This window comes from Salvelinus sp. IW2-2015, linkage group LG7, assembly GCF_002910315.2.
Source record: "Salvelinus sp. IW2-2015 linkage group LG7, ASM291031v2, whole genome shotgun sequence".
NCBI classification, from domain to species: domain Eukaryota; kingdom Metazoa; phylum Chordata; class Actinopteri; order Salmoniformes; family Salmonidae; genus Salvelinus; species Salvelinus sp. IW2-2015.
The window spans coordinates 24,134,181-24,152,267 of record NC_036847.1 but is presented as its reverse complement, the minus strand read 5'-3'; the positions used below and the strand labels follow the sequence as shown (position 1 = coordinate 24,152,267).

The 18,087-nt window shown below is 46.2% G+C and overlaps 1 protein-coding gene across 1 annotated transcript in view; it reads right to left on the bottom strand.

The window, feature by feature from the left end:
* The window catches only part of LOC111966955 (voltage-dependent L-type calcium channel subunit alpha-1D-like), a 39,643-nt gene extending 29,626 nt beyond the window's left edge, over positions 1-10,017 (bottom strand). The window contains exons 1-2 of the mRNA XM_070444335.1: positions 9,767-10,017; positions 162-267 (exon numbers count right to left, since the gene is read on the bottom strand). Of these exons, the coding sequence (XP_070300436.1) occupies positions 162-267; positions 9,767-10,017 (357 nt within the window). The remainder of the gene's footprint in view (positions 1-161; positions 268-9,766) is intronic.
* Between the last annotated feature and the right edge of the window lie 8,070 nt (positions 10,018-18,087).

Below are 18,087 nucleotides of genomic sequence, written 5' to 3'. Positions count from 1 at the left end.
ATTGTGCCATGTAAGCTCAGCTAAATTAGCTAAGATTTCAAATACAGTATATCTATTTGAACCCAGGTTTGGCCATTATATAGCACTCCCAATAAGCCAGCCTCTATGATCTCCCTGACTGACACCTCAGCCTCTATATCAGCTGCCTTGCACCAACTCACCAGGTTGTGGTTGGTGGAATTGGAGTCCTCCTCAGGGAAGGGTTTAGATACACCCAGGGCCACACAGTTGGCAAAGATAGCAAGTAGAATGAAAATATCAAAAGGTCTGCAGGACCAYAGTTAAGSGTAAATACTACACACCACAGTGAATGCATGATTGACTTACAGTTTCTCAATTGCGTACAAGCAATTTTGGCATCTGCGTTTAAATGTATTGCAGAACAGCAATGATCAAATGCTCAAAATACATTTACAAAACGTCTGATAATTTTCTTGCCTTTGTACCTGACGTGCATATCTTAGACCACCTTTTGAAAAACGTTAAATACAAATGTCATCAGTAAATACAAAATTCACTTTTAGKTKTTTTTTTCACAGACGTTGTCTTCATTAGAAGACAAATGTGTGCAATTATCTTCACTGTTTCCTGCTATCAGTAAATACTACTGCACAAAAGTCCAAATCACCCCATCAAGGTCATTCCATGTACTGTACAATGTAGGGAAAGATCTAGGCAATGGAGACTGTCTAATTTGTATGATTTTGTACAATATTGCTGACATGCAGATGTAGAGAATGAATGAGCTTACTTTCTAAGTATCTTTGAGTCATCATCTCTAACATTGTGACCTTCTATTATAGAGGTTTGCTTTGGTGTAGACTGAGGCCTCCACATTCATATCAGTTGTGTTAATCCATTGTATTCACCTTTCCTTATTTATATTGTGGATTGTGTTTCTGTGTGCCGATGTAAAGTCTACAAAACTGTGAGCAAACCAGCCTATGTATTGAACACATGGAATTGAATGGTGATAATATCAATATCAATGAATGAATTCTGCACACAATGTGCTTATTTTTTATTGATTTGATGTGTAGGAAATTGTTTGGTGAAATATGCATAATGTGAGATGAATTGCCCATAATTCTGCACCTTTGGATAGTTGTACTTTCAATTTTGATCACCGTGATTTGGTGACTGCAAAGAAGATGTATTGTTCCCTTTCAGTCAGTCGCTCAGTATAACATACTATGGGGAGTTAATGACCAATCATATCCACCTGAAGAAAACTGAAATCACACCACACGGGCCAATGGACGCCGAGCCCACCCTCGTAAGCCTCACCTTCCTGGCTATAATACCGGGACTTGCATTCTTTTTCTCAATTCTTGCTCTTCAGCTTGCCTGATGGAAGAACGTGTCACGCAATTTACAAACACAAATACTACGAGATTTGGCTCCGACTAAGCTGTCTGTTACTGGGGAGAAAGTACTCGTCCCCCTAGATGTTGTGAGTTTTGGGTCTTGGTATCGATTTTTGTGTTTGCTAAAAACCCACTACTTTCTGCTCTGCTTGTGTAGCCAGTGCTTCCTTGCGTGAGTAAGATGGCCAGTGGTAAGTGTAAGTTAAAAAATGCTAACCTGCCAAGTTTGAACCTAAAAAGTACTCTAGGGCATGTGTTTTCACAACTTATATTAAAGATACTCACGAGTGCTGTCATGTTTGTCTGGGTTGGAAACACCCTCAGGAGGGTTTGGCTCGGACCAGTTCATATGACCATTGTCTCCGGCTGGGTTCAACTTCCATTGGGTGTCGGGCTGACTTTGTGAGAAAGATTGTGTCTGCTGGTGAAGGGTCTTCCGGTGAAGCGACCTCGGGAATGGGGTTGTCTGAGCAACGGTGGTGGGAGTTGACAGGGGTGTCATCCCAGCCAAGTGAGGCTCATTCCGGTTTCTCTGGCAGTGTTCAGAGTCCGGATTCCAGGGATGATATACTGTCCCTAGTTGGMTCTGGAGGGTTTTCAGAGTATGAATCGGATGACATCAGTCCGGAGCAGCTTAAAGCCCTGGCTTTGAATTCGGCGGGTGAGAGTGAACCATTGGTGAAGCTGTGTCATAAGGCARCAGATCACCTGGGAGCGGATTGGCCATCTTCTCCCTAACAGCAGAGTTCCTCCAGGTTTGGCTCGGCTATGGAGTCCTTACAGGCCCGGTTCGAGGAGAAACAAAAACAGGACACAGCTCTACGGGTCCTTTTCCCACAAAACTCCTTTGCGGGGCTGGCTCGGCAGTTCCCAAGGCGTGAAGGAAAGKGTCCAGGCCAGAGGCGGGTAGCCCCGGGCCAGGGGGCGGCTTCGAGTTCAGTTAATGACCATCTTGTTGCTTCTGAACAGCAGGAGATGCTTTGGCACAGACGCCATGCTGGGTCGAAGGAGAGTGGGGTGAATGCTGATTCTTACACAGTGCGGGGGAAGGAGCAGACCCCGCGACCTTTGCTGGAAGCCGGGGGAAGGGGTCCTGTTCTCGGGGCCCTCCTCCCCAAGCATTTACTGTGGCAACAGTGCTCCCAAGTGGCTCGGTCAATGGTTGCTGAAGTCCCCGGACCCAGTGTGGGCCGGGTATCAGAACGGCGGTTTCACAAAAGTACATTGTTTTTACCCAAGGTTCCTCTGTGTTCAAGTGTATCGAGAGTGCGGTATCATCCAGGTGTGGGCATAATAAACACAGTTCCTTCCCTACATTCAGACATACAGTTGTCAAGAGTGGTGGATATGAAAAGAAGCATGACAAAAAACTGATCATCCCAGTCCTCAGAGTGGTGCTCTACCCATTCAGGAGCTAATTTATGGGAGACTGGCAGCGTGCTCTGTCCAGTGGCGGGCATGCTGTCACGTTCTGACCTTAGTTCCTTTTTTATGTCTTTATTTTAGTTTGGTCAGAGCGTGAGTTGGGGTGGGCATTCTATGTTGTTTTTTCTATGTTTTGTTCTGTTGTTCTATTTCTATGTGTTTGGCCTAGTATGGTTTTCAATCAGAGGCAGGTGTCAGTCATTGTCTCTGATTGGGAGCCATATTTAGGTAGCCTGTTTTCCTTTGTGTTTTGTGGGTGGTTGTTTCCTGTGTCTGTGTTTGCACCATACGGGAGTGTTTCAATTTTCGTTTGTTCATTTCACTTTGTTATTTTGTAGTGTTCAGTTTTATATATTAAAATGGACACTTACCACTCTGTGTATTGGTCCGATCCTTGCTACTCCTCAGACGAAGAGGACGAGAACCGTTACAGAACCACCCACCAAAAAAGGACCAAGCAGCGTGGTATTGGGCAGCAGCAGAAATCTCTGGACTCATGGACATGGGAGGAGATTCTGGACAGAGAAGGACCCTGGGCACAGGCTAGGGAATATCGCCGTCCCAAGGCAGAGCTGGAGGCAGCGAAAGCTGAGCGGCGGTGGTATGAGGAGGCAGCACGGCAGCGCAGCTGGGACAAGAGGCAGCCCCAAATATTTCTTGGGGGGGGGGSGGGGGGGGCACACGGAGAGTGTGGCTAAGTCAGGTAGGAGACATGAGCCAACTCCCAGTGCTTACCGTGGAGAGAGAGTGACCGGGCAGGCACCGTGTTACGCGGTGAAGCGCACCGTGTCCCCAGTGTGCATACGTAGCAGCTCCTCGTATCGGTCGGGCTAGAGTGGATATCGAGCCAGGAGTAATGAAGCCGGCTCAGCGCATCTGGTTTCCAGTGTGTCTCCTCAGTCCGTGTTATATGGCACCAGCCCTACGCACTGTGTCTCCCGTGGGTCTGCACAGCCCAGTGCGTCCTGTGCCTGCGCCCCGCAAGTGCCGGGCTAAAATCAACATCCAGCCAGGACGGGTTGTTCAGGCCCTTAGTTCGAGTTCGAGACCTCCAGTGCGCCTCCATGSACCGGTCTATCCTGTGCCTCCTCCAAGGACCAGGCCTCCAGTAGATCTCTCCAGCCTGGTGAGTACTGTGCCTGTTCTAAGAACCAAGTCTCCTGTGTGTTCCTCCAGTCCGGATGCTCCAGAGCCTCCCTCCAGTCCGGACCCTCCAGAGCCGCCCGTCTGTCCCGAGCCGCCAGAACCGCCCATCTGTCCCGAGCCGCCCGTCTGTCCCGAGCCGCCAGAGCCGCCCGTCTGTCCCGAGCCGCCTGAGCCGCCCGTCTGTCCGGAGCCGCCTAAGCTGCTCGTCAGTCAGGAGCCGCCTGAGCCGCCCGTCAGTCAGGAGCCGCTTGAGCCTCCCTCCAGTCCGGATCCGCCGGAGTCTCCCTCCAGTCCGGATCCGCCGGAGTCTCCCTCCAGTCCGGATCCGCCGGAGTCTCCCTCCAGTCCGGATCTGCCGGAGTCTCCCTGCTGTCCGGAGCTGCCGGAGTTGCCCTCCTGTCTGGAGCTGCCCCTCAGTCCAGAGGCGCCCCTCAGTCCAGTGGTGCCTTTTACTAGGGTCTCAAATCCAGGGTCGGTGACGAGGGTCGCCGCTCCTAAGGTATCACAGAAGTGGGCCGAGACTATGGTGGAGTGGGGTCCTCATCCCGCTCCAGAGCCGCCACCGCGGTAAATGCCCACCCAGACCCTCCCCTATAGGTTCAGGTTTTGCGTCCAGAGTCCGCACCTTTGGGGGGGGGGGGGGGTACTGTCACGTTCTGACCTTAGTTCCTTTTTTATGTCTTTATTTTAGTTTGGTCAGAGCGTGAGTTGGGGTGGGCATTCTATGTTGTTTTTCTATGTTTTGTTCTGTTGTTCTATTTCTATGTGTTTGGCCTAGTATGGTTCTCAATCAGAGGCAGGTGTCAGTCGTTGTCTCTCACTTGGGAGCCATATTTAGGTAGCCTGTTTTCCTTTGTGTTTTGTGGGTGGTTGTTTCCTGTGTCTGTGTTTGCACCATACGGGACTGTTTCGATTTTCCTTTGTTAATTTCACATTGTTATTTTGTATTTTTGTAGTGTTCAGTTTTATATATTAAAATCCGATCATTGCTACTCCTCAGACGAAGAGGACGAGAACCGTTACACATGCGTAATTTCACTATGGGTGATGAGGACGGTGACGAGGGGGTACGGTCTGCAGTTGGCTGTGCGTCCTCCTCCTTTTCGTGGCGTAATCAATGTTCCCCGAGTTCCTAGCGCCTGTATTGAGAGGGATTTCCTCTCTCTTTCAAAAGCAGGCTATTAGGGTGGTCCCCGTGTTAGAAGTACAGAGTGGTTGGTACTTCTTAGTTCCCAAGAGCGATGGAACGTTGCATCACATCCTGGACTTGCRTGTTTTAAACAAGCACCCCAAGGCTTGCAAGTTTAAAATGCTCACACTTCGCCGGCTATATTGGTTCACGTCCATAGATCTGAAGGACGCGTATTTTCATGTGGTTTCTCCCTGGCCTTCCGAGTGGCGCAGCGAGAGGTGTCACTACAAATCTGGGTTTGTTCCCAGGCTGTGTCACAGCCGGCCGTGACCAGGAGACCCATGAGGCACAGTGTCGTCCGGGTTAGGGGAGGGTTTGGTCGGCCCCCATATCCTTGTCCAATTGCGCTCTAGAGACTACTTCTGGCGGGCCGGGCGCATGCACGCTGACTTCGGTTGCCAGCTATACCGTGTTTCTGTGTTAAGCAAGCAGTGTGTCAAGAAGCAGTATGACTTGGTGGGGTCGTGTTTTGGAGGACGCATGGCCCTCGACCTTCGCCTCTCCCGAGTCCGTATGGGAGTTGCAGGGATGGGACAAGACTGTACCTACCAATTGGGGAGAAAAAGTACAAAATAATAAAACATTTCTCCCTATCGCCCCACACCTTTCATATGCTGGTGAAGGTGGCTTTAGCACGGGTGTGGTGCCAGGGGATCAGAGTATTGGCCTATCTGGACTTTTGGCTGGTCGTAGTGGAGTCGAGGGAACAGGTAAAGCTCCACACTGCCACAATATTTTCACATATTCAGTCTCTGGTGTTCATAGTGAATCGCAAGAAAGTTGTTTGGACTCAGTTCTGAATCATGCATTTATGTCCCAACAGATGAGGGTCGCATTCCAACTCTGTCTGGCACAGTTCTTCTATGATCGCTGTGGTGCCTCTGGGACTTCTGTTGAGGTTTCAACGCTGGGTGATTGCTACATGTCTGGATGTATCTCGCCACTGCCATTGGTTGCTCAAGGTATCCCCATCTTACCTAAGGGTGTTGACTCCTCGGAGGGACCCGTGACTGCTGTTCCCGGGTAGTGTCCCACAGGGTGATCACAATAGACGTATCCTTACTGGGATGGGGAACGCTGTGTGTGGGCTACTCAGAAAGAGGTATTTGGTCAACAGCGGAGGTAGGGGGGTGGGGGGGGGCGTAGATTGGCAAGGCCGGTGTATATCTTTATGCATCGCAAGAAAACGTGCATTGTCGTCTGTTCTTCTCAATGAGGAATCTGGGCGCTCCGTTGGGAACGGATGCTTTGGCGTATCAATGGTCTCGAACCCTGCTCTATGCGTTTCTTCCGGTGGACCTGATTCAGGCCACAATGGAGAGGGTCCGTCAGGAGGGTTTATGTTGATTCTGGTGGCTCCCCGTTGGCCAAGACCACCCTTGTTCCTGGGGTTTGTCCGCCTGTTGGGCTGGGACCCGTGGAGGGTTCCATGTAGTTGGGATCTATTATCCCAGGCGGACGAGAGAGTTTGGCACCCACGACAGCAGATTTGGGATCTGGGGCCTCCCGAGTGGTGCAGTGGTCTAAGGCACTGCATTGCCGTGCTAGCTGTGCCACTAGAGATTGTGGGTTCAAGTCTAGGCTCTGTCGCAGCCGGCCGCGACCGGGAGACCCATGGGGTGGAGCACAATTGGCCCAGCGTCGTCCGGGTTAGGGGAGAGTTTGTCCTTGTCCCATCGCACACTAGCGACTCCTATGCTGGGCCAGGCGCAGTGCACGCTGACACGGTCGCCAGGTGTACAGTGTTTCCTCTGACACATTGGTGCGGCTGGCTTCCTGGTTAAGTGGGCATTGTGTCAAGAAGCAGTGTGGCTTGGTTGGGTTGTGTTTCGGAGGACGAACGGCTCTTGACCTTCGCCTATCCCGAGTCCATACGAGAGTTGCAGCGATGAGACAAGACTCTAACTGCCAATTGGATACCATGAAAACGGGGTAAATAAATAAAAGATATGGGATCTGGGGGTTTGGCCCCTGAAAGGTTTATTTTTATGGCTAGGGGTTTACCCTTGAACATGATTACTACTATACAATCGGCGCGTGTGCCCTCTACGAAAGTGTTGTAAACATCTAAGTGGTGTGCTTTGAGGGTAGGTGTCAGGTTAAAGGAGTTTCTCCTTTTCAGAGCTCTTTGGTGGAGATTTTCATGTTCTTGTAAGAGATTTTTGAGCAGGGCCTTTCTTTTTCCACATTGAAGGTTTATATGGCAGCCATCTCGGCATGTCATGTAGGTATTGACTGCTCTACCCTGGGGTCTCATCTGGTGGTGCGGTTCCTGAAAGGCGTGCGTTGGCCCAGACCGGTGTCTAAGTCTGTGTCACGCCCTGAACATTGTAAGCTGTTTTTTCTCTGTGTTGGTTGGGGCGTGATGGTGACTTGGGTGGGTTATCTAGGTGTATTTGTATGTCTATGGTGGCCTGATATGGTTCCCAATCAGAGGCAGCTGTTTATCGTTGTCTCTGATTGGGGTCATATTTAGGCAGCCGTTTCCCTTTTGTGTTTGTGGGATCTTGTCTATGTTTAGTTGCCTGTCTGCACTATTTGTATAGCTTCACGTTTCGTTCGTTGATTTTGTTGTTTTGTTTAGTGTTTCATTCATTAAAAGAGAATGTACGCATACCACGCTGCGCCTTGGTCTCACTAATACGACGATCGTGACACTATGGCTCCAACCTGGAACCTGGCTTTGGTCTTGGACACTCTGTGTGAGCCTCTGTTTGAACCATTGTCATCTGTGGACCTGAAGGTCCTTTCATACAAGACTGCTCTGCTCATAGCCTTGGCTTCGGACGAGCGCATTGGGGATCTCCACACACTATCAGTACACCTTTCCTGTTTGGAGTTTGCACCTGGCGAATCCAAAGTGATGTTATGTCCTAATGCAGCTTTTGCCCCCAAGGTCCCTGGCGTATGAAAGCAAAGGATGAGGGTTGTGTGTGTGTGTGTTGTGTGTGTTGGTGTGTGTGCTCATTGTTTAGGGGCATGAGGATTTGTGATATCGCTGCTGCAGCGATTTGGGATTCCCCAGATACCTTTGTGAGGTTTTATTGCTTGGATGTAACTGCTCYGTGTGTGGCTAATAGAGTTCTTATGGCTGGGTCCGGGAGTGGGTGTTAGGCAGCATGCAGATTTCGCATTTATCCGGGTTACAACAGTTCTCTGTAGGTTGGAGCCTTGGGCTGCCTTGGCAGCGCGTGAGTACACTGTTTCTAGGTTACTTCAGGTTTCCTGTGGGTTTGAGACTCGGGTTGATTCTATGCAGCGTGCAATTTACCAAGTCACGACAGGTGTTCTGTTTTGGACTTGCGGTTCCTTGTACGAGTTTTGGGCTTGCAAGGTAAGCATTGTTCTTGGAACCTTGGGGTCTATGGACTTTGGCTGCAGTGGCAGAGTGTCAATGCGCATAGCCACTTAGCAGCAGGTTCTGGTTCCCTATATGGGACTCTGACAGTTCAGGCCCCATGAGGCTCTGACAGTTCAGGCTTCTCGTGTAAGCCGGTGGAACCTGTGTGCTTGGGTTGCCATGGGCCTCCTAGTTTGGTACCCTCTGAGCCAGCTTGGCGTGTTATTGTATGTCTCCATAGTATGTTATACAGAGTGATCGACCGTCAGGGGATTGGGCTTGCTGAAGAGCGGTACTGAATTGAATAAATGAATACGATCCCCGGTATTACAGCCAGGAAGGCAGGGCTTCCAAGGGAGGGCTCGGCATCTTTTGGACTGTTGGACGTGATTTCAGTTGAATATGATTGGTCGTTGACTCTACATATTATATTATTGTCACACTCTGATCTGTTTCACCTGTCTTTGTGATTGTCTCCACCCCCCTCCAGGTGTCGCCCATCTTCCCCATTATCCCCTGTGTATTTATACCTGTGTTTTCTGTCTGTCTGTGCCAGTTCGTCTTGTTTGTTCAAGCCTACTAGCGGTTTGTTTCAGAGCCTGCTTTTCCCCAGTCTCTCTTTTTCTTGCCCTCCTGGTTTTGACCCTTGCCTGTCCTGTCTCTGAGCCTGCCTACTCTGCCTGCCGAGTGGTACCTTTGCCCAACCTCTGGATTACCGACCTCTGCCTGACCTGACCCTGCCTGCCGTCCTGCACCTTTCCCCCAATTCTTGGGACTATTTACCCCTGCCTGCCTTGACCTGTCTATTTGCCTGCCCCTTTGGGATTATTAAACTATTGGTTATCTGACGTGGTCTGCATCTAGGTCTTACCATCATATCTGATAATTATAACTTGTTTCCTCCTTCAGGGAACAGTAGTGATATTCATAACTGTACGATATACTGCGATTTAAAAAAAAAGACAAACTTTCTGTTTTGTCTGTTTGGACTCGAGATAAGTATGGTTGCGTTATTTTTGCAGGCAGTTTTTTTGATTAATGTATTTGCAATTTGGATGGTATAATATAGTTTTGTTTAATGTATTTATGTTTTAAGAAGGCCACTTTTACATTACATTTACTGTTTTGCAAAAGGCCAGAGTTCTGTGTCTTGTGGACAGTGTTTGAAATCGACAACATTAGTCTCACAACACAGGAGGGGGTTTAACATGCACGCACACACACACACACATGCATGCGCACACACAAATGCACACACACTAAGGCACACATGCTTTCACACACACACAGAGGTACATCATCATTGAAGGATATTTCCATTCAACAAGGGCCAAGGCAGCCATGCGGATGGGGTTACTGAGGGTGAGGCAGCAGAGCGCTCGAGGAGCTCGGAGAGCAGATTTATTGGCTTGCATCTGCTTCTTCTGTCCTCCACCTCTCTTCTTGCCCGAGGCAGCAGAGCCAAGGGTGTCGGACTTGTCCCCGACAACCGAGCCAGCCAAGGAGACGCCATCCTCTGCAGGAGACAGAGGGAAGATAGTCACCATTCATTCACCAAATGTATTTTCTAGGTTATTGCTATGTTTACTATGCACTACTGTGTCTATACAATGTTGTGTATCATTTATTTGTATTTACTAGTCTTTAATATCTAGCCTATCAAGTGGCCTACTCTTTAAGTGTCAATTACTCAAACTGACCAATAATAATTGACAGTAATGAAAAKAAAGTATTATAAACATATCAAACCTGGGAGACAATTTGGATCCTTCTCTGTCCTTTGATACTCATATAAAACATATCTGAAAAACATACTTTTTCCATCTAAGAAACATTGCCCGGCTCAAACCATTGCTCTCCTAGCCAGATGCAGAGAAACTCGTCCCAGATCGACTACTGCTATGCTCTGTTCAGGGGCCTTCCAGCCAAATCCCTTCAGAGGCTACAACTCCTCCAGAATAGTGCTGCCAGAGTCTTGACCAGGACCAAGAAGTCAGCCCACATCACCCTCATCCTTACTGAACKCCACATGCYACCGGTCAACTATAGGATTGACTTTAAAGTCCTCATAGTGTTTAAAGCCTTGAATGGATTGAGTCCCACCTATAACAGCGACCTAATTTCTATCAATGAGCCACCTCTGACTTTCCGCTCTAGCAACTCACCACTGCTTCAAGTTCCAAGACACGTCTCCGAACTATGGGGGACCGAGCCTTCTGCTGTCTTGCCCCTCGCCTATGGAATACTCTCCCTGACCATTTGAGAGCCGCTCGATCTGATTTTTTTTAATAGAATCTGTAAAGTACTTTTAGCACCGAGCCTACTATTGCTATTTCCTGTCTTGATTCTAAATGCATGATGTTTATATTCTATTTTTTCATGCCTATGTAGAGCTTTGAGATAACACTAATGAAAAGTGCTATACAAATAAAATGGTATTATTATTGTTATTATGTTGGATTAGATTATTGACATGTGGCCAGGGGTTAGGCAGGTATTGGTTTCAGCCTGGAGGCCTACATGGTAAGGTATGATAGGTCTACAGAGTACAGTAATATATGATAGGCCTACATGGTACAGTAATATATGATAGGCCTACAGTGTACGTAAGGTATGATAGGCCTACAAGGTACAGTATATAGGCCTACATGGTACAATATAGGCCTACAAGGTACAGTAAAGTATGATAGGCTTACATAGTACATTAAGGTGCCATATTGAGCAGAACAGCCACAGGTGTTGGTTATTATTTCCTATTGTGTTTCATGACAATGGTACGTAGGCCTAATGGCTTTAAATTGGATAATGACATTAACAAAGCCGACAGAGTTGTTTTTAGAGTGACTAGGACTAACACGTCATTTCAAGGTGGATAATATTTGGTTGAGACATTGATCAATGAGATTACAACCTATATTCACCCACTSAAAAAGATAACCAAAAGTGCAGTTGAATTTCCAATGTGGTATCATTATCCTATCAAACAATTAAAAAGGACAACCAAATTCCAATAACAGATTTTTGGTTTAGTTGTCACCCAAATGTCTATCACTGCACTTTCAACCATTTAAAACCACAGCAAAGTTCAAATGGGAATACACTGTCAGATATTTTGTTTATTTATACAACAGATTGTGTTATCACTGTGCTTCATCTAATAGCACAACCAAATTACCTGAATTGAGATTACATTAAAAGTACAGAACCAGTCAAAAGTTTGGACACACCTACTCATTCAAGGGTTTTTCTTTATTTTGACTATTTTCTACATTGTAGAAAAATAGTGAAGACATCAAAAATATGAAATAACCCACATGGAAGTAACAGTAAMCAAAAAAGTGAGATTCTTCAAAGTAGCCACCCTTTGCCTTGATGACAGCTTTGCACACTTGGCATTCTCTCAACCAGCTTCATGAGGTAGTCACCTGGAATGCATTTCAATTAACCTTGTTAAGTGCCTTGTTAAAAATACATTTGTGGAATTTCACTCCTTCTTAACGCGTTTGAGCCAAACAGTTGTGTTGTGACAAGGTAGGGGTGGTATACAGAAGATGGCCCTATTTGTTAAAAGACCAAGTCCCTATTATGGCAAGAACAGTTCAAATTTGTAWATCTTTTTTTTATTTTACCTTTATATAACCAGGTAGGCTAGTTGAGAACAAGTTGTCATTTACAACTGCGACCTGGCCAAGATAAAGCAAAGCAGTGCGACACAAACAACAAGACAGAGTTACACATAGAATAAACAAACGTACAGTCAATAACACAATAGAAAAGTCTATATACAGTGTGTGCAAATGAAGTAAGATTAGGGAGGTAAGGCAATAAATAGGCCATAGTGGCGAAATAATTACAATTAAGCAATTAAACACTGGAGTGATAGATGTGCAGAAGATGAATGTGCAAATAGAGATACTGGGGTGCAAAGGAGCAAAAAAATAATAACAATATGGGGATGAGGTAGTTGGGTGGGCTATTTACAGATGGGCTATGTATAGGTACAATGATCTGTAAGCTGCTCTGACAGCTGACACTTAAAGTTCGTGAGGGAGATATGAGTCTCCAGCTTCAGTGATTTTTGCAGTTCGTTCCAGTCATTGGCAGCAGAGAACTGGAAGGAAAGGTGGCCAATGGAGGAATTGGCTTTGGGGGTGACCAGTGAAMTATACCTGCTGGGGCGCGTGCTACGGAAGGGCGCTAATATGGTGACCATTGAGCTGAGATAAGGCGGGGTTTTACCTAGCAAAGACTTATAGATGACCTGGAGCCAGTAGGTTTGGCGACGAATATGAAGCGAGGGCCAGCCAACGAGAGCATACAGTTCGCAGTGGTGGGTAGTATATGGGGCTTTGGTGACAAAACGGACGGCACTGTGATAGACTGCATCCAATTTGCTGAGTAGAGTGTTAAAGGCTATTTTGTAAATGACATCACCGAGTCAAGGATCGGTAGGATAGACAGTTTCACGAGGGTATTTTTGGCAGCATGAGTGAAGGATGCTTTTTTGCGAAATAAGTAAAGAGAAACGACAGTCTCATTACTTTCAGACATGAAGGTCAGTCAATGTGGAACATTTCAAGACATTTTAAAGTTTCTTCAAGTGCAGTCGCAAAAACCATCAAGCGCTATGATGAAACTGGCTCTCATGAGGACAGCCACAGGAAAGGAAGACCCAAAGTTACCTCTGCTACAGATGATACGTTCATTAGAGTTAACTGCATCTCAGATTGCAGTCCAAATACATTTTTCACAGAGTTCAAGTAACAGACACATCAACATCAATTGTTCAGAGGAGACTGTGTGAGTCAGGCTTTCATGGTCGAATTTCTGCAAAGAAACCACTACTAAAGGACACAAATAATAAGAAGAGACTTGCTTGGGCCAAGAAACACAAGCAATGGACATTAGACCGGTGGAAATCTGTTCTTTGGTCTGATGAGTCCAAATTTTAGATTTTTGGTTCCAACCGCTGTGTCTTTGTGAGACGCAGAGTAGGTGAACTGATGATCTCTGCATGTGTTGTTCCCACCATGACGCATGGAAGAGGAGGTGTTATGGTGTGGCGGTGCTTTCCTGGTGACACTGTCAGTGATTTATTTAGAATTCAAGGCACACTTAACCAGCATGGCTACCACAGCATTCTGCAGCAATACACCATCACATCTGGTTTGCACTTAGTGGGACTATCATTTCTTTTTCAACAGGACAAAGACCCAACACACCTCCATGCTTTGTAAGGGCTATTTGACCAAGAAGGAGAGTGATGGAGTGCTGCGTCAGATGACCTGGCCTCCACAATCACCCGACCTCAACCCAGTTGAGATGGTTTGGGATGASTTGGACCGCAGAGGGAAGGAAAAGCAGCCAACAAGTGCTCAGCATGTGGGTGGCTACTTTGAAGAAACTAAAATATATTTGGATTTGTTTAACACTTTTTTGGTTACTACATTATTCCTTATGTGTTTTTTCATAGTTTTGATGTCTTCACTATTATTCTACAATGTAGAAAATAGTAAAAATAAATAAAAAACCCTTGAATGAGTAGGTGTGTCCAAACGTTTGACTGGTACTCTACATGCTGCAAGTGATCAATGCTGTTTGAAAATCTGCACAGATTATTACAGCAATTGTGAAGGTCTCCACAGAACTGTGGAGCTATGCATGCTTTCTTGAACATGCACACTTTATATGATTACAGAAGAAGAAATGTATAGTTACAGTAACCTCAAAATCTGGCCATTGATGTGTTAATGATTTTAAGGTCGAATGTTACATTAGTTTTTAAATTAGCCTTAACTTCAAGCTATTTACTGTACTACAAAAATAATGTTGAATTGTGTTTGGTTGACATTTAAATATCAACGTTTAAAGGAGATGTATCTACTGCTTGGATAGTTCCATCTGAACCACTGGCTTAATCACATTCATTAACTTTTATTTTTGGTTGAGTTGGAGACCTGAATCCAACATCTATAATTTCTTAGCTTGTCGACAAGTTAATAGGCTATTTGTTGTATTTCAAAAGTGATATTGAATTGTGTTTGGTTGTCAACGCAACCAAATATCAACATTTGAATAAGATTTATCTTCTTCTTGGATAGTTCCAGCCGTGCCACTGACTTAGTCTGGATTTAATTCCAATTTGTCTACAAATGCATAGTTGATGTTGGATTCACGTCTCCGTCTCAACCAACAATCTAAGTCAAACAGGACTAAATCAAACTTTGAATGCACTTTAAATAAAGTTTGATTTAATCCTATTCTTTAACTTTGATTGTTGGTTGAGATAGTAGTAGCAGGAGGTGGCCAGTAAGTAGCCTTGCAGTTAAGAGTGTTGGGCCAGTAACCGAAAGGTTACTGGTTTGAATCCCTGAGCCAATTAGGTGAAAAATCTGTCAATGTCACCTTGAGCAACACACGTAACCCTAATTGCTCTGGATAAGAGCATCTGAAATGAAGTGAATTGAACATATAAATTATTAATTTGTAGAAAAACTGGAATAAAAGCCAGACTATTGTAAATCAGTGGCGCAGATGGAACTATYCAAGCAGAAGAAACATTTCCTTCAAATGTTGATATTTGGCTGTGTTGACAACCAAACACAATTAAATATTACAAATCAACCAGAGYGTGAAACCCTATGCCTATTGTATTGTCTATTTTTAGTTTAATTCAAACAATTGCTGTTGATCGCTTTCCAAATGCTATATACAGTGGGGAGAACAAGTATTTGATACACTGACGATTTTGCAGGTTTTCCTACTTACAAAGCACGTAGAGGTCTGTCATTTTTATCATAGGTACACTTCTACTGTGAGAGTCGGAATCTAAAACAAAAATCCAGAAAATCACATTGTATGATTTTTAAGTAATTAATTTGCWTTTTATTGCATGACATAAGTATTTGATACATCAGAAAAGCAGAACTTAATATTTGGTACAGAAACCTTTGTTTGCAATTACAGAGMTCATACGTTTCCTGTAGTTCTTGACCAGGTTTGCACACACTGCAGCAGGGRTTTTGGCCCACTCCTCCATACAGACCTTCTCCAGATCTTTCAGGTTTCGGGGCTGTCGCTGGGCAATACGGACTTTCAGCTCCCTCCAAAGATTTTCTATTGGGTTCAGGTCTGGAGACTGGCTAGGCCACTCCAGGACCTTGAGATGCTTCTTACGGAGCCACTCCTTAGTTGCCCTGGCTGTCTGTTTCGAGTCGTTGTCATGCTGGAATACCCAGCCACGACCCATCTTCAATGCTCTTACTGAGGGAAGGAGGTTGTTGGCCAAGATCTCGCGATACATGGCCCCATCCATCCTCCCCTCAATACGGTAGAATCGTCCTGTCCCCTTTGCAGAAAAGCATCCCCAAAGAATGATGTTTCCACCTCCATGCTTCACGGTTGGGATGGTGTTCTTGGGGTTGTACTCATCCTTCTTCTTCCTCCAAACACGGCGAGTGGAGTTTAGACCAAAAAGCTCTATTTTTGTCTCATCAGACCACATGACCTTCTCCCATTCCTCCTCTGGATCATCCAGATGGTCATTGGCAAACTTCAGACGGGCCTGGACATGCGCTGGCTCTGTCTCTTATACACATCTAGATGTGTATAAGAGACAGTCCGGAGTTCGCACCTTGAGGGGGGGGTTATGTCACGTTCCTGACCTGTTTTCTGTTATTTTTATATGTGTTAGTCGGTCAGGGCGTGAGTTTGGGTGGGCAGTCTATGTTATGTGTTTCTATGTTGGTTTAGGGGTGACCTGATATGGTTCTCAATTAGAGGCAGGTGGTTTACGTATCCTCTGATTGAGAGCCATATTAAGGTAGGTGGTTTCACATTGTTTGTTGTGGGTGGTTGTTTCCTGTGTCTGTGTTTGTTGCACCATACGGGACTGTATCGTTCGTTCGTTCGTTCGTTTGTAGTTTGTACCTGTTCCTGCGTTCTTCGTTACATGTAAGTTCGTAGTCCAGGTCTGTCTACTTCGTTTGTTGTTTTTGTATTTTGTTCAAGAGTTTTTTCGTCTTCGTCTGTTTTTTGTAAATAAATAATATGTCTAACTACCACGCTGCAAATTGGTTCTCTGATCCATGCTCCTCCTCGTCAGAGGAGGAGGAAGAAGTAGAAGTCCGTTACAGAACCACCCACCTCCTGGTTCACTCTTTCCACCTGCCCATTACTTTCGGGGTGATAACCGGAAGTCAGGCTGACCGTGACCCCCAGACGCTCCATGAACGCCCTCCATACTCGGGACGTGAACTGGGGGCCCCGATCAGAAACGATGTCCTCCGGCACCCCGTAGTGCCGGAAGACGTGGGTGAATAAGGCCTCCACAGTCTGTAGGGCAGTAGGGATACCGGGCAACGGGAGGAGACGGCAGGACTTAGAAAACCGATCCACAATTACCAGAACCGTAGTGTTTCCCTGAGACGGGGGAAGATCGGTCAGGAAGTAATAGATTCACCAATATCAAAGCTAAACAGGGCTGGGATTTGTTAAAACCCTGGATGGGACAACAAAGGGTAGCTGTAGATCAGTGGTTCCCAAACTGTTTATAGTCCCGTGCCCCTTCAAACATTCAACCTCCAACTGCATACCCCCTCTAGCACCAGGGTCAGCGCACTCTCAAATGTTGTTTTTTGCCATCATTGTAAGCCTGCCACACACACTATACAATACATTTATTAAACATAAGAATGAGTTTGTCACAACCCGGCTCGTGGGAAGTGACAAAGAGCTSTTATAGGATCAGGGCACAAATAATWATTATTATTTGTTCATCGAAAATTGTGATTAACTCACCACAGGTTAATGAGAAGGGTGTGCGTGAAAGGATGCACATAACTCTGCAATGTTGGGTTGTATTGGAGAGAGTCTCAGTCTTAAATAATTTCCCACACACAATCTGTGTGTCACGTACGTCGTAGTGAGGAGACCAAAGCGCAGCGTGATGTGAATACATCTTCTTTAATGAAACGAAGAACACTAACAAACTAAACAAAATAACAAACGAACGTGAACGCCATAAATACGGAGTGCAGACATGCAACATCAACATAGACAATAACCCACAAACCAAACTGGAAAATGACAACCTAAATAGGATCCCCAATCAGAGAAAACGATAAACAGCTGCCTCTGATTGGGAACCAATCCAGGCCACCATAGACCTACATATGTCTAGACTAGACACACACACCTAGACATACAAAAAAACCTAGATAAGACAAAAACACACATACCACCCTCGTCACACCCTGACCTAACGAAAATAATATAGAAAACTAAGGTCAKGGCGTGACAGTACCCCCCCCCAAAGGTGCGGACTCTGGCCGCAAAAAACAGACTCTAAAGGGGAGGGTCCGGGTGGGCCTTTTTCACGGCGGCGGCTCGGGTGCAGAGGGCCCCGGACTGAAGACCATCGTAGAGGGCGCCACTGGACGGAAGGGCGCCTCTAGACTGAGGAGCGGCTCTGGCAGCTCCGGACAGGAGGGCGACTCTGGCAGCTCCGGACAGGAGGGCGACTCTGGCAGCTCCGGACAGGAGGGCGACTCTGGCAGCTCCTGACTGTCGAGGCGGCTCTGGCAGCTCCTGACTGTCGAGGCGGCTCTGGCAGCTCC